The sequence below is a fragment of the Protomyctophum parallelum genome, assembly GCF_964188405.1.
Source record: "Protomyctophum parallelum genome assembly, chromosome: 22".
NCBI lineage: Eukaryota > Metazoa > Chordata > Actinopteri > Myctophiformes > Myctophidae > Protomyctophum > Protomyctophum parallelum.
In genome coordinates this window covers 18182616-18209926 of record NC_139714.1, presented here as the reverse complement: position 1 = coordinate 18209926, position 27311 = coordinate 18182616, and the positions used below count along the sequence as shown (strand labels likewise).

The 27311-nt window shown below is 44.4% G+C and overlaps 1 protein-coding gene across 3 annotated transcripts in view; it reads left to right on the top strand.

The window, feature by feature from the left end:
- Positions 1-27311, top strand: part of LOC310853589 (diphosphoinositol polyphosphate phosphohydrolase 3-beta-like) — a 113380-nt gene that overhangs the window by 4486 nt on the left and 81583 nt on the right. The window contains exons 2-6 of one of the 3 annotated variants that reach the window (XR_014568812.1): positions 10796-10906; positions 17100-17144; positions 18882-18969; positions 22737-24979; positions 25050-25488. Coding sequence is in view for 1 of the 3 variants with exons in the window: in XM_083757972.1 (XP_083614098.1) it covers positions 10796-10906; positions 17100-17144; positions 18882-18969; positions 22737-23188 (696 nt within the window). In the remaining 2 variants the exon portion in view is untranslated. Of the gene's footprint in view, positions 1-10795; positions 10907-17099; positions 17145-18881; positions 18970-22736; positions 25016-25049; positions 25727-27311 lie in introns of those variants that run through there. The other 2 variants (XR_014568813.1, XM_083757972.1) reach the window with 2 other exon arrangements.

Sequence of the window (27311 nt, the reverse complement as noted above, 5' to 3'; positions counted from 1 at the left end):
TAGCTATTTTTTCCAGCTACCTGTGGTGCATGAACTCCCCCACCACTATTGTGTGGGGTGGGTCTATGATGGACCCCGCCATGCACAATAGTGGTGGTCCCCAGGTTGCTCTTAGTCAGGATGGTGGTCCCTGGGTCAATAGTGGTGGTCCCCAGGTTGCTCTTAGTCAGGATGGTGGTCCCTGGGTCAATAGTGGACAGTGGTGGTCCCCACCCCAGGTTGCTCTTAGTCAGGATGGTGGGCCCTGGGTCAAAATCAGTTGAAAACCCCTGCCATCTAGGACGTCTAGAAAGTTGGAAAACAAGTAAATACTATGATTTTTTTATAGCTCCAAAGTCCATTGTGTTTAAAACCCCTGTTAAAGTGTCATCATGTGCTGAGGGTTTATCTTGTGTACCTATAATCAGAGTGAAGACCACACGAGGAATGTTGTGTCTTTTGTTTGTTTTGGGTTATCTTGCAACGAGGAGATAGAGAGCCTAGTTACTTCTTCATATTCCACATTCCATTCATTGATTGAAGAATAACGGGGTGAAAAACCATGACCGATATTAATTTAGTGGTAAAGATTTCACAAATTAATACTGCTTTTAAGTGCTTTTGGACTGTGCCACACTTACACCCATGGGCAAATTCTGATTTAGTTTCAGTCATAAAACGTGTTGTGAGCTTGTAGATCTGCTATTTTCACCATGCAACCAAGGATCATACAATGTCTTTTAGTTCTACTGGATCTATTCTCCACTATAGTCCCTTCCTAACATTTCTGTCCAGTTTTTGAGTGGAACCCCCACACAGAGTTGCACCACTCACTTCACACGGGTGTGATTTTTATTTGTTGCCGGAATTGTCAATATATTTAGTCTTCGTTGTAGTCATCATGGCTTAGTTTTTATTCCGTTTCCGTCGGTGCAAAAATGGTAGTCAACGAACGAATCTTTCTTCGTATAGTTTTGGTCGATGAAATCAACACTGATGTAAAGTCCCTAAAACGTTTTCTTGATGCAACCGCACATGGTTATCAAACCGTTCTTTGGAAAGAACCCACATTCTCACGTTCTTCTGACAATGTGTAAATATGGCCGACTCTGCAGAAAAATTTGTCCTCACTTCGCCCTCTCTGTCTCTCTCTGGCATGCTCCGATTATGTCTGTATCCTTTCTATTTTATTTCTGTCTTTCCTCATTCTGTCTTAATTTCCACACTCTCTCTGTCTCCCCCTTCTCTCTTTGCCCACTTCCTTTCTCGACCTCTTCCCGCGCCTCTGCTTTCCTTGTCTTTTTTAATCTCTCTCTACCAAAACATTTCTCATTAATGTCTCTTAGACTCGTCTTTATTGAATAAGGATGTCTGGACAGCTTGCTGTAGCAATGGAGTCAGCGTTAGCCAGGCCAGGGCTATCCAGGGACACACGAGAGATGTTTTAACTTCATTCTTAATACGGTTGCTTTGACCAGGCTTTGGTGCACACTGTGCACTTTAGCTACTTGTTGGTATTAATGTGCACACTGTGCACATTAGCTACTTGTTGGTAATGTGCACATTAGCTACTTGTTGGTAATCAACGAGTTCCAGTCGATTCTTTTGCCCTTAAACTGGAGGTCCCTCTGGACTTGGATTGCCTGCTAAATATACCTAAGATGGCGAGAATCATGGAGAATGTCTCTGTTGCTCTCCTCTCCTATCAGTCTATCAGTCTAGGACGTGATGATACCCGCTGATCTGGCTTAAGCCTGGCTAGAAGTCAGCTATACTACCACCCCCACAACTGTACACACACACGCACGCACACGCACAGCTTTTTCTGTCCCGGGGTCACTAGGTTGGTCTCAGCAGTGTGTACCTTTCACACTGCAACGTTCCCAGAAGACAAACCACTCTACCGTTTACTGTAAAGCCCTGCCTTCCTGCTAACTCTTCACTGTACACACAAATAGGACAAGCACCTGTTATTTTTTTCCCCGTTTCTTGCCATGTGCACCGACCCCCCCCCCACCCCCCACCCCCCTCCTCTCTCTCTCTCTTTACAAACCTTTATTTCTCAGAGGCAAAGTTTGTCCGGCACTCAGCGGGGTTGAGTGTCACAGTCGTCTTGTTGAGACACCCGTAGGTGACGCCTGCGTAGTCGCACCGCATGCGTTATCCTCCACAACAAGTCTTTGCACATGTGCAAGTGCAGGATAACTACCTCTGCTCGGACGCGCGCGCACGCACGCACGCACACACACACAGTGGTAGGTGTGGCTAGTGGCGCTACGAGCTTGTAGATCTGCTATTTTTCAATAGCTAAAGCATAACGTAATGCTAACACCAAAAGGGGTTCCCGCCCCAAAATGGGTTAACCCATTAAAACCGGGAACGCATTATGTGTCACCTTTAGTTTTTAACCATTATTCTAAACTTTAGCTGTTGAAAAAATAGCAGATCTACAAGCCTATTACTTCGTTCATTTTCTTATTTAATTCCATTCAGGAACCCCTTTTGTTTATACTTTAGCTGTTGAAAAATTGCAGGTCTACAAGCACGCACACACACACACACACACACACACACACACACACACAAACACACAGTGGTAGGTGTGGCTGCCGTTCTCCACCTCTGTCCGATCGATGCAGCGTTCACACACATTCCACAGCTGACAAATAACCCATTCTGACCTGAGATCAGATTCTAAAAATGTCTTCTACATCCTGACAGTTTTCTGAAAAAGCCATGTGTCAGTCGTTCTTCGATTTTTCAAAAATAGCAGACCTACAAGCTCGTAGCGCCACTCGGTGGCGTGCTATGAGCTTGTAGATCTGCTATTTTTCAATAGCTAAAGCATGACATGATGCTGAGGTTTTATGGTCATAATTATACGCTTAAAATAATTGATGTAAATATGCCCATAATAGGGCATGGGTTATGTACCACCCATATTAGGGCATGGTTTCTGTATCTGTACCACCCATATTAGGGCATGGGTTCTGAACCACCCATATTAGGGCATGGGTTCTGTATCTGTACCACCCATATTAGGGCATGGGTTCTGTACCACCCATATTAGGGCATGGGTTCTGTACCACCCATATTAGGGCATGGGTTCTGTATCTGTACCACCCATATTAGGGCATGGGTTCTGTACCACCCATATTAGGGCATGGGTTCTGTACCACCCATATTAGGGCATGGGTTCTGTACCACCCATATTAGGGCATGGGTTCTGTACCACCCATATTAGGGCATGGGTTCTGTACCACCCATATTAGGGCATGGGTTCTGTATCTGTACCACCCATATTAGGGCATGGGTTCTGAAGCGGACCTCATGACCCCCAGGGGTCCTTGAGGGAGTTCCAAGGGGGTCCCCAGCTAAATAATAGTTTGGAACCAAATGGACCCTTATGGGTCTGTAAATTAACTTTGATTTTACAATATAAATTGGGGGGTCCCCAAATGCATTATCAAACTGGGGGTCCTTGAAATGAAACGTGTTGAGAATGCACTGCTAGAGCCGTCAAAATCTTCTCTTATGGGGGAGGGGCTCCCTGGCGTATATTTTTGTCCGCGGCCTAATTGGTGTCAATTTGGGGGTCAAGTGTGGGGACCACTGGGCTACACGGTTAGTTATCCACACGGTTCACTGTTCTGGGCGTGTCGATGGAGGCCAACATTCACAGTAACACCCAGTGTTCCGACGCAGGCCTCCCGCTCGGGAAGGGACCAACATGTCACCCGTTAAGATAAAGGAGGCCATAATGTGGGAGCTAGATAGTCTTCAGTCCGAGACTCTTGTCATTCCGCTACTCTGGGAACAGAAGCAGCAGGTTGTTGAACCTGGATAACGCAGCACAGCATGCACACGCACGCACGCACGCACACACGCGTGTGCACACACACACACACACACACGCGCACACATACACACAGCACGTGATGATGTGACGACAGTCCAAAGCCGACGGGATCAAACAACTGCTTCTGACACACACACTCACTCACTCACACACACACACACACACACACACACACAGAGACAGACACACACACACACACACACACACACACACACACACGGCATCCCCCGGGCATGTGCAAGTCAAATCAGATTGACCTTTTGGCACCCCTGGCGTCGTCACCTGTTGGCCCCGTGGCTAGCAATAGCCACAACAGTCCCATTAGGGGCCGGCTGGTGGTGACGAGGCGAGTCATGCCGGCGCAGCCATGTGGAAGTCATAGTGGAGATCAGCTGAGCGCAGCGAGCCAGAGATTAACCCGTTCTGACCTGAGATCAGATTCTAAAAATGTCTTCTATATACATCCTGACAGTTTTCTGAAAAAGCTATGTTTCTATGTCAGTCGTTCTTTTGCTTTTTCAAAAAATAGCAGACCTACAAGCTCGTAGCGTGCTATGAGCTTGTAGATCTGCTATTTTTCAATAGCTAAAGCATAACGTAATGCTAACGCCAAAAGGGGTTCCCGCCCCAAAATGGGTTAACCCATTAAAACCGGGAACGCATTATGTGTCACCTTTAGTTTTTAACCATTATTCTAAACTTTAGCTGTTGGAAAAATAGCAGATCTACAAGCCTATTACTTCGTTCATTTACTTATTTAATTCCATTCAGGAACCCCTTTTGTTTATACTTTAGCTGTTGAAAAATTGCAGGTCTACAAGCTCATAGCGTGGCCTTCGAGTGCCACGCTATGAGAAAAATCTTGAAAATGTGGCGCAAATCTTTGAATATATTTTCTTTCACAGCGAACGTTTGCTTCTGGGGGGGGGGGGGGGGGACCCTGAAACTGAACATACTGTATTTTCAGATGGGGTCAGCGGCCAATTACATATTATTTATGGGGTACTTGACAATAGTTTGAGCACCACTGACATTTTTATTTTCTTTCTTCTTAGTTTTTCTCCAGAAGACATTTGTAGAATCTGGCCCCCCAGTCCTAAATGGATTAATGCTTTCACTGCCTGGCCAGGTGCATGATGAGGATGATCAGAATCACCATCTGTTGTACAAATCTTTGGTTTCTCTCTGGCCTCGATGTACATTCATATGGTTTCTCCTCCCCAACCTCGACGTACATTCATATGGTTTCTCCTCCCCAACCTCGATGTACATTCATATGGTTTCTCCTCCCCAACCTCGACGTACATTCATATGGTTTCTCCCCAGCCTCGACATAGATTCATATGTTTTCTCCTCCCCAACCTTGAGGTACATTCATATGGTTTCTCCCCGACCTCGACGTGCATTCATATGGTTTCTCCCCAACCTCGACGTACATTCATATGGTTTCTCCCCAGCCTAGACGTACATTCATATGGTTTCTCCCCAGCCTCGACATACATTCATATGGTTTCTCCTCCCCGGCCTAGACGTACATTCTTATGGTTTCTCCCCAACCTCGACGTACATTCATATGGTTTCTCCCCAGCCTCGACATACATTCATATGGTTTCTCCTCCCCAACCTCGACATACATTCATATGGTTTCTCCTCCCCAGCCTCGACGTGCATTCATATGGTTTCTCCCTAACCATAGACGTACATTCATATGGTTTCTCCCCAGCCTCGACGTACATTCATATGGTTTCTCCTCCCCAGCCTCGACGTACATTCATATGGTTTCTCCTCCCCAACCTCGACGTGCATTCATATGGTTTCTCCTCCCCAGCCTCGACGTACATTCATATGGTTTCTCCTCCCCAACCTCGACGTACATTCATATGGTTTCTCCTCCCCAACCTCGACGTACATTCATATGGTTTCTCCTCCCCAACCTCGACGTGCATTCATATGGTTTCTCCTCCCCAACCTCGACGTACATTCATATGGTTTCTCCCCAGCCTCGACGTACATTCATATGGTTTCTCCACAGCCTCGACGTGCATTCATATGGTTTCTCCCCAACTTCATTAAGAACAGTGGAATGAGCGATATGGGGACTGGGGAGTGCATTCAACAGGGCTGTATGTTGGACGTGGGCCTTTGGAGTTTCTCGAGACAGACTGTTGACTCCGTCAATAAAGGAAAAGAGGGAACTGTTTTCCTTTATTCTTTGACGATGGGTGCTTTTATCTTCCATCCGTTCACCTTTTTAAATCTAAGTGTCCCATCAACGGGTCCAAGCCTTTTTTCTAGGTGAACTGCTAGTTTTAAGTCTCCCAATAGCTAGTGGTGTGGTGACATGTGCACATTATCTTATTGTGTAAACACTAAAACGGTATTGAACGTATGTGTTCAGTATGCAGTAGCTGTATCATTGCATAACATGTCAGTTGCTGTTTGTTTGAAGATGATGATGGACATGCATTGCATGTGAAACTAGAAAAGAGTGCCCCTCGGGGCACAGGTCTCCACCAGGATAATAGCGTTTGAACAAAATGCGTAGGAGTAACAAACTATTTTTTTTGTTTGTGTTTTGCAATACTCTGTCGTCTGGTAGTCAAGTTATAACAGCCACAGGACAATACAAATATAACACGTAACAGTGTATTCATAATGTGTAGTAGTGCGCATACAAAGTACACAGATCAGTGCAGTTATAGGTGTAAACATGTAAGTTGCAAAATGGATCAATCCTGAACTTTAGCCAGCAATCGGGATGTTTTGGGAAAGCGGACAGATGTGTGTTGATCACTGTGGAGATATTGGCGATTTGCGTGATGTATGGATAACATGTGTAGAGTAATGTATAGAAATGTGTTTTGTCAAACATCGGCCTCATGGTGGCGCTAGAACCGGCAGATGTGGCATTTCTTCCTATACCTAGTGTGAATGTGTGTGTATAATGTCACGGAAATCGACGCTCGCCGTGTTAATGATTTGAGGCATTTTGTTGGAAATGGACAAATCCTGCAAACTTTGGAAGGCAATCTTAGCCAATGGGGATAGAATATGGGGAAGCGGGCAGGTCCGTATTGATCACATGACCAATTTGCGTGATATTACGAGTAATATATAGACATGCATGTTTGCAAAAATCTGCCTCATGGTGGTGCTATAACAGGCCATTGTGGAAAAATTGGGGTAGAGGTTTGTCGTTGGCATCCAGGGAGTGTGTGTGTGCACAGTTTGGCATCGACCGGGACAACGGTGCCGGAGATTAGCTGCTAACAGACGGATGGACACATAACAAAACATACTCTCCCCATGCCTTCGGCCTGGTGGAGACAATGACAGAATTAATATTGAACACGGGGTGAGGACTAGGCAGGTAAAGAGCAGGGGAGTGAGGGCGTGTGTCACCATCTGTTGCACAAGATGGTGACCTTTGCTATCTTCTCTGTGTGTAGGTTAGGATTGTATTGATTGGATTATTTCAGTCATGTGTTAAAAAAAAAAAAAAAAAGGTATTGTATTTGTCTGGATTAGTAATTAACTGTGAGTGAGATGGAGTATAGTGGGAGGTGGAAATATCACCCATTACGTAGCCAGGTTGGTCTGGATAGGGGATCTGGGTCAGGAGGACCCCCCGGGTCGAACGGGAACTTGAAGAAGAAGAAGAAGAAGAGAGATATACAGTACGTCCTGTGACGAGAGAGCTCTGACTCTGGTTGAAAACGTACACACGTGTATCTTAAAGGGATGTGTCAAGTAGCCCCATTCCTGTGTGTCATAGGCTTACGCTCCCCGGGGGGGAAAACAAGAGTCTCTGTGTGTTTACCGTTTACGGCCGCGAGCCACGCATTTGTACATTTCCTCGGTATGCTGATGACCGCCACCTAAAACGGCAGACACGGGTTGGTTTACCCAATCCGCGCGTTGCATATCGCTGTACACTGACTGGCTGCAGCTGTGCTGTAATCCAAGCTGGACGGAACGGGGTGTGTTACGGGACCCCGAGAGGGTTTTTGTCCTTCACGCTCGCTTTTATCTGTATTATATTTACCTGAGTGGCGTTGCACTGGACTGTTTGGGAGCCCCTTTTATCTGTATTATATTTACCTGAGTGGCGTTGCACTGGACTGTTTGGGAGCCCCTTTTATCTGTATTATATTTACCTGAGTCGAGTTGCACTGGACTGTTTGGGAGCCTCTCGAAACAAAGAAAAATAAACCTACAAACGACAAAAACCAGGGTTTTGATTGAGGTTGATCGATGATGGTTACATACAAACGTACAAAACGATAATTCTGAAAAAGGTATGTTTCCATGTCAGTCGTTCTTTCGATTTTTCAAAAAATAGCAGACCTACAAGCTCGTAGCGCGCCACTCGGTGGCGCGCTATGAGCTTGTAGATCTGCTATTTTTCAATAGCTAAAGCATGACATAATGCTATAACACCAAAAGGGGTTCCCCGCCCAAAATGGATTAACAGACATTGGGGGGGGGGGGGGGTAGAAAAGACAAGTGTGCTGTGTTGAACTAGACACAGCCCACACTGTACAGTAGGTGTTGTCGGTCGGTCACAGTATCACTTGAGTTTGCTACTGTCAAACTTTCCACAGCAGCAGCAGTGCAGAGTCACACACAGTCATGCTAATAGTCTTAGACACCACAGAGGTATATGCACTGACTGTTAACACCCTGGCCTCACCCTTGTCTTTTTAGCCTTTGTGATGTATTTTCATGTAACCATGTAATATACCCTATTATACCACAGGTCGTTTCGAGGAAGCAATCTGATTGGTTGAATCAGCCTTCCAGCCGTGGGTTAAACCAGCACCATTCACCACCTAATCAAAACAAAGAATTCAGCTGCTCTCAGAGCGCTAGCAAACTCAGTGGCTAGGCTAGCTAGTTTCTTGGGACATTCGTGGTCGTAGTGACTACATCTGTCATTACATTTTTTTTTAATCTTTCATTGATTTTCTTAGTTTTAAGGGTAACTGTTGTATAATTGCAATATTACACACGAGGGTGTGGTTTAACGTGATTATTGCCACTTCAGTGATGCCTGCGGAACTCGACTTCGTCTCGTTCCTGACCGTATCCCTGTCGTGGCAATAATCACGTTAACCCACATCCTCTCGTGTAATATTGCTTAATTTAGCTGGGGGTGGGTTTTTTTTTCCAATGGAAATATCCTAAAAACGAGGTCGTATTATAATCAGTGACTAGACTATTTGACATTTTCACTATTGGTTTTAATATTGGTCCGAGTGTCAGAGTCTAATGACACTCGGACCAATAGGTCAGGGTTAGGTTAATAATAATAATAAACTTTATTTATATAGCACCTTTCATACATAAATGTAGCTCAAAGTGCTTTACAGGGCAGAAAAGATAATAAAAACAAAAGCAAAACAAAACAGCATTTAAACAGGCATGCAGTTAAAATACAATAGCGCAGTGTCAAATCAGGAGAAGGCAGTGGTACAAAGATAAGAACAGATAAAGCAAGGCAACGACATTAAAAGAAACAAGCAGTAATAAAATACAGTGAGAACATGAATAATAATAAATAAATAAAAGATCACTTAAAAGCAATGTTGTAGAGGTGGGTCTTGAGCTGAGCTTTAAAAATGTCTACAGAGGCTGCCTGACGAAGGTACAGTGGGAGCTTGTTCCATGCCGACGGCCCGTAGAAGCAAAAAGCTGCTTTCCCGTATTTTTTAGTTGCCATTTTTTTAGGCAAAGCGAGCAGGCCAGCAGTGGAAGACCTTAGGGGCCGGTTTGGGACATATTTAGGCAGGCAGTCATGTAGGTAGGAAGGTGCGAGACCATTGAGAGCTTTATAGACAAGTAAAATAATTTTAAAATCAATCCTAAAAACAACCGGAAGCCAGTGCAGTGATGCCAAAACTGGGGTAATATGTTCTCTCATCTTAGTTCTAGTTAAAACTCTAGCTGCTGCATTTTGGACAAGTTGTAGTCTGTCAGTTGTTTTCTTAGGCAGTCCTGAAAAGAGTGCATTGCAGTAGTCAAGCCGAGAAAAAACAAAGGCGTGGATTAGCGTTTTAGCATCGTCCAAGGACAAATAGGCTCTGATTCGTGCAATATTTCTAAGGTGAAAAAAGGCAATCTTGGTAACATGATTAATGTGTGAATTAAAATTCAATTCAGAATCAATAATAACCCCCAGGTTCTTTACTGTAATGTTACCTTCTACAGTCAGGTTGCCAAGTCTGCTTATTATTGATTCTTTCTGCTCGCTAGAACTGATTATGAGAACTTCTGTCTTATGCTCATTTAGCTTGAGAAAGTTCTCACTCATCCAACATTTGATGCTAGACAGACAGGTCAACAGTGGGTCTAAAGCACAGGGATCATCTGGGGCCACAGAGAGATATAGTTGGGTATCATCAGCAAAGAAATAAAGGTTAGGGTTTGAGGCAGGTTGTCGGTCTAATGATTAGACCGACAACCTATACCTCGAACCCTGACCTAACCCTGACCGCAAGCACGGGAGCAGCACATCGCTGACCGCAAGCACGGGAGCAGCACATCGCTGCCGCCGTTTCCGCACGTTGGATCTTTGGCGTGTCGGATCTGCGCGTGCGTCCCCCAATTCAATGTCCTTTTTCCACAAATGAGTCTTGGAAAATGGGGGTCGTCTTATAGACAGAGTCGTCTTATATTCGTATGTATGTATGTATGTATGTATTTGGTTAAAATGGGTAGGGTTTAAAAAAAGGCTAAAGCATGCTCTGTTGCACTGGCAACAGAGGGTCCTTAAAAACTGCTTCAACTTCTGAGATGTACTGTATGTATATATGTACAGTATGTATGCATACATACATACTGTACATACATACATGTGTATGTATGATTTAAAAAAAGGACGTGTTTATCTTCGATCATATAGTTTTGTGGGCAGACATGCTAAACATTTAGTTTCCCCTCCCTCCCTCCTGTCAGGTGCTGTTGGTGAGCAGCAGCAGACACCCGGAGCAGTGGATCGTACCGGGAGGCGGAATGGAGCCAGAGGAGGAGCCGTGCGGGGCCGCCATACGGGAGGTGTTCGAGGAGGTGAGTTAGGGCTGGGAGAACTCCGGTTCCACATGCATGGATCCAGATGCCCTCGTCTTCCTCAACGTTCACCGCACACACTTTAGATTCGTCTGTCTTTTTTCGACGCACAAGTGCAGGAAATCCCTCCGTTGGTTGGTTTGGTGTTTTGGTGTTAGCATTATGTTATGCTTTAGCTATTGAAAAATAGCAGATCTACAAGCTCATAGCGCGCCACCGAGTGGCGCGCTACGAGCTTGTAGGTCTGCTATTTTTTTTTAAATCGAACAACGAATCACATAGAAACATAGCTTTTTCAGAAAACTGTCAGGATGTAGAAGACATTTTTAGAATCTGATCTCAGGTCAGAAATGAGTTGCCATAGACGGACGCGCCAACGCGGTCAGCATTAGGTCGGTGTGACCTGAGGAGACGACATTACAGCAGATTCAGTGCACGTTTACCTTTTAAGATGAGTCGAAACTCGAAACAACTGTTATGGTACACACACAGGTATAAGAAAGACGTTCTTTATTGAAATACTGAAGTTATAATACCTACTGAAGTTTATTTAGTCCAGCACCCAGCCTGTCGATGTGCGTATTCTACGTCTGCTCTACACACACACACACACACGTGTGTGTAACCACTTAACATTTAACGTTTGCCCTTGTAACCTTATATACTTCCTTCTCCAGGGGTCCCCCAGGGGTCTGTACTATATACTTCCTTATCCAGGGGTCTGTACTCGTATCTCGTATTTTCCACTGAATGTTCACCCCAGTCGGAAGAGGTGGCGCGCGCGAGGATTCAGACACCCAGATTCAGAACTCATTAAGACCTGGAACGTATCTGTGTCACCGTATAGCTTTAAACCACTTTAACCTATATGTTAAACTTTAGCTGTTGACAAGCTCACAGCGCTTGTGACAAGCTCACAAGCTCACAGCTCGGCACTTATTGGTGCCACGCTGTGGGGGGGGATCCCTGGAACAACATATTTTCAGATCGGGGTCGGCGGCCGATTACATACATATAATGTTGCTGGTCCTTAAAGGACCACTTCACCAGTTTTCAACGTATCTTCATATAATAGGTCCTCACTAATAATCATGATAAAATGGCACGATTTCTTTCTACTCAGTCTGTCTCGTAGGAGGGCTGTGGGCAGTTTAGAAACCGTCTTCCAGTGACATCATCATTAGGCAGATTTTTTTTTAAACAAGATTTTTTTTTTACAAAAATGTTTAGATTGTCATTATCGTGAGAACGATGGCTTCCATTTTCGCATTGCAACTTTTCAGGACTAGAAAGCCTGCAGTTTCTATTAGCCTGGATTCCCCATCGATGATGTCACTGGAAGACGGTTTTCTGAACTGCCCACAGCCCTCCTATGAGACACAGACCGAGTAGAAAAAAAATTGCGCCATTTTTTTCATGATTTATTAGTGAGGACCTATTATATGAAGATAGGTTGAAAAGTGGTGAAGTGGTCCTTTAAACATGAAATAGTTTGAGAACCACTGACATGGAAACGCAGGTTTTTTCAGAAAACTGTCACGATTCAGAAGAAGACAAAGATTTTGTAGAATCTGGTCTCGGGTTTAAAGGTTTTTTTTTTAAAGACAGAGACAGAGATGGAGAGAGATGGTGTAATGTTTGACCCTGCATGTCAGAGTCAGGGTGATTGAGGAGGGGTTGTCCTGTCCCAGAGGTGTCCTGCCCGCCCCCTCTCCTCTCCCTCTCTCTCTGGGACCGTCTGTCCTGTCCTGTCCTTGTACCCACCGACGTCAGCAGAACTAATCCTGGCACGGTAGCAGATTCCTGTACATTCACAGTCCCTTCTGTGCGCTGCTGTGGCCCCTGACACGCGCACGTCAAAGGGCCACGCCGCGCACATATCTCCACCTCCTGAACGTCGTTTTGTGGATTAACCCATTTTGGGCCGGGAAGTACCCCTTGGCATGATGTTATGCTTTAGCTATTGAAAAATAGCAGATCTACAAGCTCGTAGCGCGCCACCGAGTGGCGCGCTACGAGCTTGTAGGTCTGCTATTTATTTGAAAAATCGAAGTGACGACTGACATAGAAACATGGCTTTTTCAGAAAACTGTCAGGATGTAGAAGACATTCCTAGAATCTGATCTCAGGTCAGAATGGGTTTTTTTTTGCGGTGCTGATCCACATGGCCTGTCCAGCTACATGGTATGAGGGTGGGTAACTTTTTTTTATCACCCTTTTTTTCTTTTTTTTCTTTCCTTTCTAAAATGACACCTCTGGTATGCTGGGAAGAGCCACGGGACACTCAGAGGGAACGGGTGTGAAGGGGGGGGGGGGGGGGGGGGGGGGAGGGAGGGGGGGGGGGGGGGGGGGGGGGGGGGGGGGAGGGAGGGGGGGGACTGTGCTTTTCTCAGTAATGTGATCAGTGTGTTTGGTGGTGACTGGTGAGTCTAAATAAATAACTGTCATAGGTGTCGGGGCCCTGTGTGTGTGAGTGTGTGGGTGAAGTGGCAAATTGTTATACGAATGCATGTATGGTAAAGTAATCCGTTTATTTGAGCAAACAATTGCCGTAGAAACTTAACTCATCCTTGGCAATAAGGACTTCTTTAACGCACACCGCCAACAACGCCATTTAACGTGTTAATTAGCGCTTTATTTAATGATAAACCTATAAAGTTGGCTTAGCGCTAATCAAAGCTCTCGTCGAGCGGCAGCTCCGTTTTCGATTGCTTCCCCTTCAGCCTCAATGCGTTGAAAACCGATGAAGGCGTGGTGGATGAGGCCTTTCTAGGCCTTTTTTTAAAGAGTTTTCCATTTCAAATCACACTGGATAAATAAAGCGACTGTGTTTAGTGGCTCGATAGCTCTTCCCCGTGACCGCGAGTCTAAAATATGAACGCTTCTATAAAGACTCTTAGCCAGTGATTAATCCGATCAGCGCGACCACCTTCGCCATTGCTGTTTTGGGGAGACGAGGAGGCCGTCTTCTTCTGCATCCAAATAGAATGGTGGTGAACGGTGGCGGTCGCTGAACTAACCAAGTGGACCCACAGGCAGAGCTTCAACAGGGGTCATCAATATGCATGCGTGCTGAGAGAGAGATTACCAGTTCAAGCATTCCGGCTTCATTTGTTGTCCTTCCAGACTAGGGGAGTGTACGTGTGCGCGCTGGGGGAACGTCTCCCCATTGGCTTGAAGGATAGCCAATGGTCAAAAGTGTTGAAATTGAAGTCTGAGCCGCCTGATCACCGACCAGCAGTTTATAGAGTCTTAGCAGTGACTAAACCTCACAGAGCAGTCTAGGGCTGAGTCTTAGCAGTGACTAAACCTCACAGAGCAGTCTAGGGCTGAGTCTTAGCAGTGACTAAACACCACACAGCAGTCTAGGGCTGAGTCTTAGCAGTGACTAAACCTCACAGAGCAGTCTAGGGCTGAGTCTTAGCAGTGACTAAACACCACACAGCAGTCTAGGGCTGAGTCTTAGCAGTGACTAAACACCACTCAGCAGTCTAGGGATGAGTCTTAGCAGTGACTAAACACCACACAGCAGTCTAGGGCTGAGTCTTAGCAGTGACTAAATATCATACAGCAGTCTAGGGCTGAGTCTTAGCAGTGACTAAACACCACACAGCAGTCTAGGGCTGAGTCTTAGCAGTGACTAAACATCATACAGCAGTCTAGGGCTGAGTCTTAGCAGTGACTAAACACCACACAGCAGTCTAGGGCTGAGTCTTAGCAGTGACTAAACATACAGCAGTCTAGGGCTGAGTCTTAGCAGTGACTAAACACCACACAGCAGTCTAGGGCTGAGTCTTAGCAGTGACTAAACACCACACAGCAGTCTAGGGCTGAGTCTTAGCAGTGACTAAACACCACACAGCAGTCTAGGGCTGAGTCTTAGCAGTGACTAAACCTCACAGAGCAGTCTAGGGCTGAGTCTTAGCAGTGACTAATCATACAGCAGTCTAGGGCTGAGTCTTAGCAGTGACTAAACATCACAGAGCAGTCTAGGGCTGAGTCTTAGCAGTGACTAAACACCACACAGCAGTCTAGGGCTGAGTCTTAGCAGTGACTAAACCTCACAGAGCAGTCTAGGGCTGAGTCTTAGCAGTGACTAAACACCACACAGCAGTATATAATGGCAGGATACAACACTATTTGTTTAGTTTTTCTTCTTACTAATTATTTGATCGGCCCAAAACATTGTATTTTAAGCATGTGTGCAACATGACAACGGAGGAGAGCCTCCATTGGACTGAAGCCCCATGATGTGAACGCAGTTTGCGTAACTCTGTCTATATCTAAGGCTCTGGCAGTGAAGTAAACACCACAGAGCAGTATATAGGGCTGAGTCTTCGCAGTAACTCGATGACTGCAAGTGGAATTTAGATTAATTAACTTTTTAAAGTGTCATGCAAAGGTGATAATTGAGTTTTTCCAAATCCGTTTATCGTAGGCGACTTGAGACACTTGCACACACACTTACGCGTGTGTGTGTGTGTGTGTGTGTGTGTGTGTGGTGTGCTGGGACAACACACACGCACATATTATTACTAATTTACAATTAGGCTAAAAGCATGATCATACTCGCTGCGTCCGTGTGCATACAGGCATACTACTGTACAATCTTTGGTCTGCAGATGCAAAATGCTTAATTAACACAGAAAGCTGACCAAAAACACTTTGAGGACCACTGCTCTAGGTAGCATAGAGTAAGGGTCCTTGCCCCTGAAACAGAGTCTGTTGTTTTATTGTAGGCTATACATCGCTGTCTTTTTTTGTTTTTCCATTTCAGAACCTTTGCGGCTTTACAACCACGTAATGCCCGGTTCCTTTTGCCCTGCCTCGTATGCTACGGTCAGTCGGTCACACCAAATCCAAGCCCAGTAGCCCATATAAACTCCCTCAGAGGAGAAGAAACAGAGTGAAAAGGAGTTGCACAACTCATCTTGTATTATTGGCATAAAATACAGGCAGCGTTTCCTTTTGAGTCGTGTTTTCCACTTGTTTTTGGTGCTGCTTATAGAGATCACCCCCTCCCCACACACACCGCCCACCACCATAATTGCCGTCACATTTAAAACCAGAAATGCCACAGAAAAATAAAGTGCTTTTGTCCACCTTCTACACACCCCAGGGGACTTGTAGTCGGTCAAACACACACACGTCTCACACACACACACACACACACACACACGTGCGCACGCGCTCGCTCGCACGTATATCACAGATATCACAGAACGGAGAAACTCCCTTCTAGGCGTGACCAACTTGACCATAATATAATTATGGAGGTGTGATGTCACGAGGCGTGACCATATATGGAGGCGTGACACTGACTAACGGCCGGGAGATGCAGGTGTTCATAGTGAACGTGACCTACCGTCGCAATTCTTGTGGGAAATTATTTTCCCCTTTGGTTGTACAGCCTGTAAATAAGGGAGACCCTACGGCCGTGCCATTTGCAAATTACCTAAGCCATTCGTGTTAGCATTATGCTATGCTTTAGCTATTGAAAAATGGCACATCTACAAGTAGGTAGCTTGTAGGTCTGCTATTTTTGAAAAATCGTGAAAATGTGGCACAAATCTTTGAATATATATTATTTCAGAATACTTTTATTTACGTCGGGTCTGAGAGATCCTACAAGTGTGCTGTGTGTGGAACGGAACAAAACAAACAAAAAATACATCATTCTTGCCTTGATCTTCAAATCCCCCCTCCCTCTCTTCTTCCCTTTGTTTTTTTCTTGGAAAAAATTGCACGACGGGAACATCAGAAAAATAATCACCCACTGTTTTACGTATGTTAAAACTGTGATGTGACAATAAAGAGATGGTTCTGATTCTGATGATTTCCCTTTTCCATTCCTGTCAATTCAATTCCAATTCCAATTCAAAGGAGCTTTATTGGCATGAGAAAACATACGTTTACATTGCCAATTAAACAAAAAGTAGGAACAAGACAATCGAGATAAAACAATGTATGTACAAATAAATATTTAATGTCAAAAGGAATAGAAAACAATGGTGTTGTAAACAGAGCCGTGTTACATTAACACTTTGAGTAATACTATCTTGTGAAACTATAAAAAAAAGAAAAGATTGTGCTTTTTCTGTCAGATGTCAACTTTCCAAAGCCTAAAGCCAACGTCTCCTATATGGATGTATAACTCTCTCTCTATCTCTCTCTCTCTCTCTCTCTCTCTCAGGCCGGTGTAAAGGGCAAGCTGGGACGTCTGCTGGGTGTATTTGAGGTAAGTGTCGATTGGCCGTGGAATGTACTGTGCTGTACTGTACTGTACTGTACCGCGTGTACCCGACGCGTTGGTTATCGCTGGACGCTCAAGTCAAGTAGTAGTAGCGCCGTTTGGAACATCACGCTGTGCGTGTGTACAGTAAATGAGAGCGTACTGTACTTGTTGTGCGGCTGGAGAAAAACAGATCCCGGCTTTTGAGTGGTCCCTGAGCGGCACATTTATGAAATGACATAATGGAGATACTTTTAACAAGCTACAAAGGTTGGGTTTTTTTTTTAAGTTTTTCGAAAAACCTCATGTTTCTATGTCAGTGGTTCGACAAACACCCCCAGAAACTATATGTAATTGGCCGCCGACCCCCATCTGAAAATATTTCAGGGATCCCCCCCCCACCCCCCAGAAGCAATTGTCTTTGCAAAAATAGCAGATCTATACAAGCTTGTAGCGCCGCACTTGGCGCCACACTATGAGCTTGTAGATCTGCTATTTTTTCAAATAGCTAAAGTATATAACATAATAATGCTTAAAACACCAAAAGGGGTTCCCGTCCTGAATGGGTCAAAGCCGCTTGGCTTTGACCCATTCAGGACGGGAACCTCGGACCTTGGGAACGGGAAATCTCATAATAACAACACATTTTGACAAGGTTGTTTTTCAGTGAGTGTTTAAGTAAGGGGAAGTTTGAACCGGACAACACTGACTAACACGTCATTAAAACCCATTTTGGGCGCGAACCCCTTTTGGTGTTAGCATTATGCTATGCTTTAGCTATTGAAAAATAGCAGATCTACAAGCTCATAGCGCGCCACCGAGTGGCTGTCAAAAAAAAACTGTCAGGATGTAGAAGACATTTGTAGAATCTGATCTCAGGTCAAAATGGGTTAAAGCCAAACCCAGATATTATACCTTGTACGACTGTGTCATGTGCTGAAAATACCCCTATATCTACGAGCTTGTAGATCTGCTATGAGAGAGACAAAGTCTTAAGTTAAGCCTAAAGCGACACTGTTACTGTACAGTATGTCACTGTCAGCTCATAAAGTACAAAAAGGGAGTCAGTGCATTGCTATGTAGAATGCAAGAATGTAGGAATGCATTGTTTACAACGAGGAAAATAATGCATGGATGCTGTTGCTGATGCTGCTTTTTTAACCTATTTAGACCTGAGGCCGATTCTAAAAAAAACAGTTTTCTGAAAAACCCATGTTTCTATGTCAGTGGTGCTCCACTTTTTTCATGTCAAGGACCCCCAGAATGTTCTGTATTTGGCCGTGGACCCCCATTGCTCTGAAAGAATACATATTCAAAGATTTGCGCCACATTGTCACGATAAAATAAAATAAAATAAAAAGTAAATCTACTAAGATCATAGCGTGGCACTCGGTGAGCTAGTCAATGGAATCACCACTGTCCCTAATACATTGAATATTTCCTATATTATTATACTGTATGTCAAAAAACCCACATCAAAACTGTTCTTGTGTGGGGAGGAAGGGGAGAAGGTTTAGGCCTGTCACAAAAGATGCAAAACGATATCATACTATATATCCGATTGACTTTTATACCACTTAAAATGGTGTAAAAGATCGGTTTGTCCAAATTGGGTAAATTGCCGATCACCGATGGAGTCGTTTGGAGTGAATATCAGGCCGATCACTAATCGATGGCCGATCGATTAGATCTTAACGCATAATAATAATAATAATAACTTTCTTTTCCCCTCTGTCCCGAAAGCAAAACCAGGACCGCAAGCATCGGACGTACGTCTACGTGTTGACCGTTACCGAGACGCTGGACGCCTGGGAGGACTCTGTAAACATTGGTAAATATGATATTTCACTGATGGGTGGGTGGGTGGGTGTGTGTGTGTGTGTGTGTGTGTGTGTGTGTGCACCACACAGTACATTAATTAGTTAATTTAGCATGAATAACGTTCTTTTGATTGATGGAACTGTAACCATTCTACAAACCGTGAATACAAACGAAAGTGCAGGTCAATACAAAATCCGCTACGAGGATAAAACCAGAAGAAAAAGCACTAAGACTTGTTTACATCATGGTTTCATTCTGGACGGGAACCCCTTTTGGTGTTTTAACTAAGCATTATATGCTATACTTTAGCTATTGAAAAATAGCAGATCTACAAGCTCAGCTCAAGCTATGAGCTCGTAGGTCTGCTATTTTTGAAAAATCTTAAAAATGCGGCACAAATCTTTGAATATATATTCTTTCAGAGCGACCGTTTTGTTTTTGTTTTTCGACGTCAGACCTAAATGCAAATACACACTTCTATGCAGAGTCAGACACACCCGCCGGTCTGCAGTGGCTGGCTGTGATGCTGAAGTAAACAGGTTCCTCTCACACAGCGAGTGTTCAGCATGTGACCGTGTCGTCGTGTGTGGGCATTCATATACAATAGATTTATGTGCGAATGTACCGCATAGTGCATATCGTAGTGAAACCGGCAGCAACGGTAGCATAGCAGGCATGCATAGGTGTCCATAAATCCACGCCTGTCCTCTTTGCGGCTGGCTGGAAGCTCTTAGCCTCTTAGCTATAACTCACTCTGGGGCCATATATCAACCAACCGCTGTCCACTCTGCCCTATGACAACGGTATCCACAGTTACTCTCTTTGGCGGTTAGGGCTAAAAAAAAAAACAACACAGAACCGCAACGTACACAGCCGTACAAAGCTAACTGTATGACCGCTTTGCTGCAGTGACCCGGAGTTGCCAACATGTTATTATGTAACATATAATATGTGGGGAAGTTCTCTTTGGCCTGCATTTTACACCTTGCCTACGAGCACCTCCTCCACCTGGATGTGCATTGAGAAGCTATCTGTTTGTAATGTTGTAATGTCACTTCGCTTATAATATCACTTATTATAAGCCACTTTGTGCTTCTTTTCCTGTAAAGTTGTTCGCCGAGTTTTTTGGGCTTGTTTCTAAAGTGTAGTAGCTTATTTGGGCTTAATGTCTCCTAATGTTGTTTAAACGAGTGATTCTCACACGTTTTCATGTCAAGGACCCTACATCTAAAAAAAAAAGGAAGGATTTTGTGCCAGGGGACCCACTGGATTTGTGTTGTTAAAATGTTTTAAGAATTATTCCACATTTCTCACTTGGCGACGCGCTTGTAGTCTACAAGCAAGTGACAAATAGTAGTAAATAGCTTAGTTCCCTATAGTCACTTCTTTTGGGCTTGTTTCCATAGACCGGCACCCTGTTTGTTCTCTCCAGTGCTCAGCGGGAGCTTAAAACCTTGATCATAATTATTTGTTGATGAACTTTTATTCCGTTGTGATTTGATTCCCCACTACTTAACTAAATGTAAACGACAGGCCTGAGGCCAGTTTAGGTCACAACGCTTCTCATTACCAATATAAACGTGTCCCAGAGCATCCATTTACACCATAGACTGTAAATAAATATGGACAAAGCGTTCCCCGGGTCTGATATGGACGTAAGATGAAGCCTGTCAGTCCTTGAATTGTAAATTGCCATCTTCTAGATCCGTTTGGGCCCAGCTGGCCCATTGGCTGGCCCAGACAACGAGGCGGGACTTCCCCCCTTCTTCTTCGTTGTTTTTCATTTTGACTCGAACGGGGGGTGGCTCCCGATCATAGACTGTAACGGTAGCCACGCCCCTCAGAACATACGAGACTTTATGGTCATTTTTTAAATAAATGGGACCATAATTTTCCAAAAAGAATATTATGACATGAGAAATGAGACTTTAAACTAGTGACTGGAAGCAGAAAGTATTCATGACCATGTTTATTTAAGTAATACAGTCTAGGTGAAGTTGGGCCCAAATACATGGACCTCTATGGAGATATGGGGTTTTTTGGGCCCAATGACAGCGCCACAACAGGCCATTATATGAACTTTTAGGAAGTCCCGATTTCCTTAGTGGCTTCACAAAATATCTGTCTGACTGCCCCCCTGATTTCCACTGTGGTTTTCAAAAGTCCATTATTTATTCTGCCTGTGAGCCACATTCACCATTTGATGACATTTAGCCTCTCAGACCCAAAACTAAAGAATATATGTCCACAATTCCATGCTGTGTTGATGTTGGTAGCATTAGGAGAGATAACGACACACGCTGATCAAAATAACAATTCTTGTTAATTAATCTAATTGTGTGTAGATTTCTTGTCAATTAACCCATTTTGACCTGGGAACGATTCTGCAAATGTCTTCTAAATCCTGACTGTTTTCTTGAAAAAGCTATGTTTTTCTATGTCAGTCGTTCTCAAACACTTTCATGTCACTTTTCACGATTCTTCAAAAATAACAGACCTACAACACTCGGTGGCGCGCTATGAGCTTGTAGATCTGCTATTTTTCAATAGCTAAAGCATAACATAATGCCAACACCAAAAGGGGTTCCCACCCAAAATGGCTTAAGTAACGCAGATGTTTAACAATAATGTAACACTTGACCTGTGTGAAATGAAGGGTCCGTTTGGTTTCATTTTACACCCTCAAGAGCTCTATAAGGGTCCATTTGGTTACCATTTACATTTGGTCCATTTGTCATTTAGCTGGGGACCACCTGGAACCCCCTCAAGTGCGTGTGTGCCTGCGTGTGTGTGTGTGCGTGCGTGCGTGCGTGCATGCACACACACACACACACACACACACACACACACACACACACACCCAACAGTCAATCTCACTGCTCGCCTGCAGCCAACATGTGGGGAAGAGATGCCCCCTTGTGGTGAAACATTGTAATAACCTTGCTGTCACTTGACTGCACTGCTTGTGAGACTCTACTACACTAGCAAATGAGCAGAGGTGGAAAGTTACCAAGTACATTTATTAAGTACAAGTTTGAGGTATTTGTACTTTGCTTGAGTATTTCCAATATCCAATATTTACTTCTACTGCACTCCACTGGCATCTCGGATCAAAGTATTGGTACTTTTACTCCACTACATTTATTTGAAAACGAGTTACTAGTCGCTTTGTAGATGTTGATTATTATTATTACAAAATATGCATTAACACTTCAACCCTATATTCATTTCGACCATTTGACCATAGCAGATCTACAAGCTCACAATGTGTCGCGATGTGACGCATTTTGAGCGTGTAGCTTGTAGTTACATTAGTTCAATATGTTTTTAACCAAAACACAGACGTAAAGGGTGTTCAATGATTTATGTAAAAAAATAAATAATAATAAAAATATCTAAAACCTAAAAAATGGAGTTAGGTGGTTTCCTCCCGACAGCGACGATTTATTATACAGTTTGGTTATTTTGTGATTTCACACAAATAATAAGAATCGGATGCAGAAGAAGTGTCACGGTTACTCGTAAGGCTCCATTTGGTTTCATTTCACGCTCTCAAGAGTCACATCTGCATTACTTAATTTACAAGATGTCTGTCTACACAATAGCCACCGAGTGGCGCGCTACGAGCTTGTAGAACGACTAGAACGACTGACATAGAAACATGGCTTTTTCAGAAAACTGTCAGGATGTAGAAGACATTTTTAGAATCTGATCTCAGATCAGAACGGGTTAAGTCTTAACGCTGTGTCTCCCCCCCCCCCCCCCCCTCCCTGGCAGGCCGTAAGCGGGAGTGGTTCCCGGTGGACGAGGCCATCCGGGTCCTCCAGGGCCACAAGCCTGTGCACGCCGAGTACCTGCGCCGGCTGCAGCTCCACCACGCCCACCACCGCTCCTCCACCATGCCCAGCAACGGGAACTCTCTGCCCTCCGGGGGCTCGCTGAGCCATGCTCCGCCTCCCTACGGCAACAACACGCTAACCTCCAGCGGCCCGCTGCAGCTCAGCTGCTCCACCACCATGCCCAGCAACGGGAACTCTCTGCCCGCCATGAGCCCGCCTCCCTCCTCCTACGGGAACAACTCGCTCATGGCCGCCGGCGGCCCGCTGCTGAGCCCGTCGTCGTCGCCTCCCAACGACAACTACCCTCGCTACGCCGTCGTCGTCAACAACGCGGCCCCCCTCCCGACGCCTTCCGCCGCCGTCGTCCTGGGCTCGTCGTCGTGCAGATAGGACTGTCTCCCCCCTCCTCCTCCTCCTCCGACTCCCCAGCCCCAGCCCCAGAAGCCCCCCATCCCAACCCTCGGTCCGCATCGCTGTCTGCTATGGCATACGTACGTACGTACGTACGTACGTCTACCCCCTCAGAGGGGTTCAAAGAAACACATGAGAGTCACTGACAGAGTCCGCCTGGATTATTACGGCAAGGGTTGAATAATCCCATCCAAACGCTGTACGTACCGACCAACCGACCGACCGGGGTCGTTTAATTCACACCTTCACAATCGGAAGGCGTGAATAAATAATGGGATACTAAATTGTGGTGTTTGTTTGGAAGGGAAAAACTTGCATGGTGGTACTACGTAAATGTGACTGGACACCGTTTTCCGCTGGAAAAGTCTGTACAGCTTAACACAAGCTTTTTCTTTTTTTTTTGCATGATTCTATTGATTCTATTGAACCAAAGCCATCGGACTGTGAGGATGACTCACAGAAACAGTGTTGAGGAATGAACTTATGGGAGGCGACGCAAAGACCGGCTCAAAGATCCATGTTGGGTTTTGGACCACGCCGTGCCGCGGTGGTCCGTGGCAGTACAGCCGTGGCAGTACGTGGCAGTACAGCCACATAAATACGCGACAAGGGGGGCGACAAAAAGCCGTTTGCGGCAGGAGTCTCTTCCTGGATTCGCGGCAAAATGCCGTGTCGGCCAGAAAACCGGAAACGCTTTATCCACACGGCATTTTGCAGCACGGGTGGAGCTTCATTTCCATCCACAAGCTGTCTAAAAAGGAACCAGGAAGAGACTCCTACCGCGAGCGCCTTTTTGTCGCGCCTCGTCGCGTATATCTGGGTGTACTGCCTGTCTCCATCGAACGAGCAAAAAGGTATACTGGATTAAAAAAAGAATCACAGGTTTGAGACCGAACTGGTAGAGGGCGCTGGAGTTGTTCCATCCTGACATGGATGACTGCTGTATAAACACTCTGGTTAAAGTACGCCTTACTGACACAAACAAACCTTTTTTCTATGATTGTTTTATCGGGGTCGTTTTATTTCATTCATGTTTTCTGTTGGTTGGTTTACCGTATGTATGATGAAGCATCTCTGCTAATAAACAAAAAGGGAGATTTAAACTGACAGACTTTAAAAGGAAGTTTTACAGACTTTAAGATTCTAAGACGTGTCAAAACACTTAACAACCAAATTACTTCAGACTTCTGACCTGTTTGAGATCTGTAGTTGGTAACTGTTGTAAAAAAATGTTTAGCCTAAGTAAAAGAAAATACCACAATGTTAGAAATATTCTGTTTGCCTGCATTCAAAATTGTACTTGGATAAAAGTACGACGATATTGTCACCAAAATATACTTAAAAGTGCCAAAAGTAAAAGTATTCAATATGCAGAATGCCCGCATTTCACATTTCTTTTCGAACGTTTAAAATGGTAAAAAAAAGAAGTAATAATTATAATTCCACTCCTGAATAGAGTAAACTCAGTAAAGCCCAAACCACACAGATGGGTCGAGAGACACAACAAAAAGGCATTTTATTTAGTATTCGTCCCAGCGGTGTGTTTTGTCAAATTGTTGCACGTCAGCGCATTTCGACACAAGTCAACGCAAGTGATTCAAGTTGGTTCAATTCAATGGTTGATTTAGTTGCGACTACATGTGTCTACACATTAATGCGTCTTCTCGCAACGGTTTGGTTGCAAGGATCTTTGCATGGCGACCCATTTGTGTGGTTTCTTTGGGCTTTTAACCCATTCTGGGCGGGAACCCCTTTTGGTGTTGGCATTATGTTATGCTTTAGCTATTGAAAAATAGCAGATCTACAAGCTCATAGCGCGCCACCGAGTGGGCGCTATGAGCTTGTAGGTCTGCTATTTTTGAAAAGCCGTGAAAATGTGGCGCAAATTTGGAATATATATTCTTTCCGAGCGAACGTTTTTAACTCAAATCTTTTCTTCTGAGGGGTTCCTGGAACAAGATATTTTCGGATGGGGGTCGGTGGCCAATTACATATCATTTTTGGGGTCCTTGACATGAAATATTGAGCACCACTGATATAGAAACATGAGGTATTTCAGAAAACAGTTTTTTTTTTTTTTTTTGACGTCAGGCCTGAAATAGTTAGAACATCGTGATTCGTGATCGTGGCATTCTGCATGGACCATGTGACCACATGACTCCTCCTACACCGACCATGTGACCACATGACTCCTCCTACATGGACCATGTGACCACATGGCTCCTCCTACATCGACCATGTGACTCCTCTCTCGTCCTAGAGGTCAACACATAATGACTGTGGACTCGTATTGCATTAGACTTTTTTTGTCCGAAATGAGCTGTTTACAAAACGTAAGCTCAATAGCCTTTTTTTTTTTTTTTTTTTACACGTTTGAAATGTTAAAATAAAAATAAAAGATGACAGGTATTTGCAAATACCTTACATTTTTGTGGAATTCAAACTTTTCAGATGGACAATTTTATAGCCAAAGTTAACTACCTAACTTGCACTTAATTACTAGTCGGACCCCATTAATATCCTCTGGGACGTTTTAAACCCAAACTCCACCAATGCAACTCCTTACAACAAAACCCTTTTACGGTCAACCACACCAATGCAACTCCTTACAACAAAACCCTTTTAAGGTCAACCACACCAATGCAACTCCTTACAACAAAACCCTTTTACGGTCAACCACACCAATGCAACTCCTTACAACAAAACCCTTTTAAGGTCAACCACACCAATGCAACTCCTTACAACAAAACCCTTTTACGGTCAACCACACCAATGCAACTCCTTTACAACAAAACCCTTTTACGGTCAACCACACCAATGCAACTCCTTACAACAAAACCCTTTTACGGTCAACCACACCAATGCAACTCCTTTACAACAAAACCCTTTTACGGTCAACCACACCAATGCAACTCCTTACAACAAAACCCTTTTACGGTCAACCACACCAATGCAACTCCTTACAACAAAACCCTTTTAAGGTCAACCACACCAATGCAACTCCTTACAACAAAACCCTTTTAAGGTCAACCACACCAATGCAACTCCTTACAACAAAACCCTTTTAAGGTCAACCACACCAATGCAACTCCTTACAACAAAACCCTTTTACGGTCAACCACACCAATGCAACTCCTTACAACAAAACCCTTTTACGGTCAACCACACCAATGCAACTCCTTACAACAAAACCCTTTTACGGTCAACCACACCAATGCAACTCCTTACAACAAAACCCTTTTACGGTCAACCACACCAATGCAACTCCTTTACAACAAAACCCTTTTACGGTCAACCACACCAATGCAACTCCTTACAACAAAACCCTTTTACGGTCAACCACACCAATGCAACTCCTTACAACAAAACCCTTTTAAGGTCAACCACACCAATGCAACTCCTTACAACAAAACCCTTTTAAGGTCAACCACACCAATGCAACTCCTTACAACAAAACCCTTTTAAGGTCAACCACACCAATGCAACTCCTTACAACAAAACCCTTTTACGGTCAACCACACCAATGCAACTCCTTACAACAAAACCCTTTTACGGTCAACCACACCAATGCAACTCCTTACAACAAAACCCTTTTACGGTCAACCACACCAATGCAACTCCTTACAACAAAACCCTTTTACGGTCAACCACACCAATGCAACTCCTTACAACAAAACCCTTTTAAGGTCAACCACACCAATGCAACTCCTTACAACAAAACCCTTTTACGGTCAACCACACCAATGCAACTCCTTTACAACAAAACCCTTTTACGGTCAACCACACCAATGCAACTCCTTACAACAAAACCCTTTTACGGTCAACCACACCAATGCAACTCCTTACAACAAAACCCTTTTACGGTCAACCACACCAATGCAACTCCTTACAACAAAACCCTTTTACGGTCAACCACACCAATGCAACTCCTTACAACAAAACCCTTTTACGGTCAACCACACCAATGCAACTCCTTACAACAAAACCCTTTTACGGTCAACCACACCAATGCAACTCCTTACAACAAAACCCTTTTACGGTCAACCACACCAATGCAACTCCTTACAACAAAACCCTTTTAAGGTCAACCACACCAATGCAA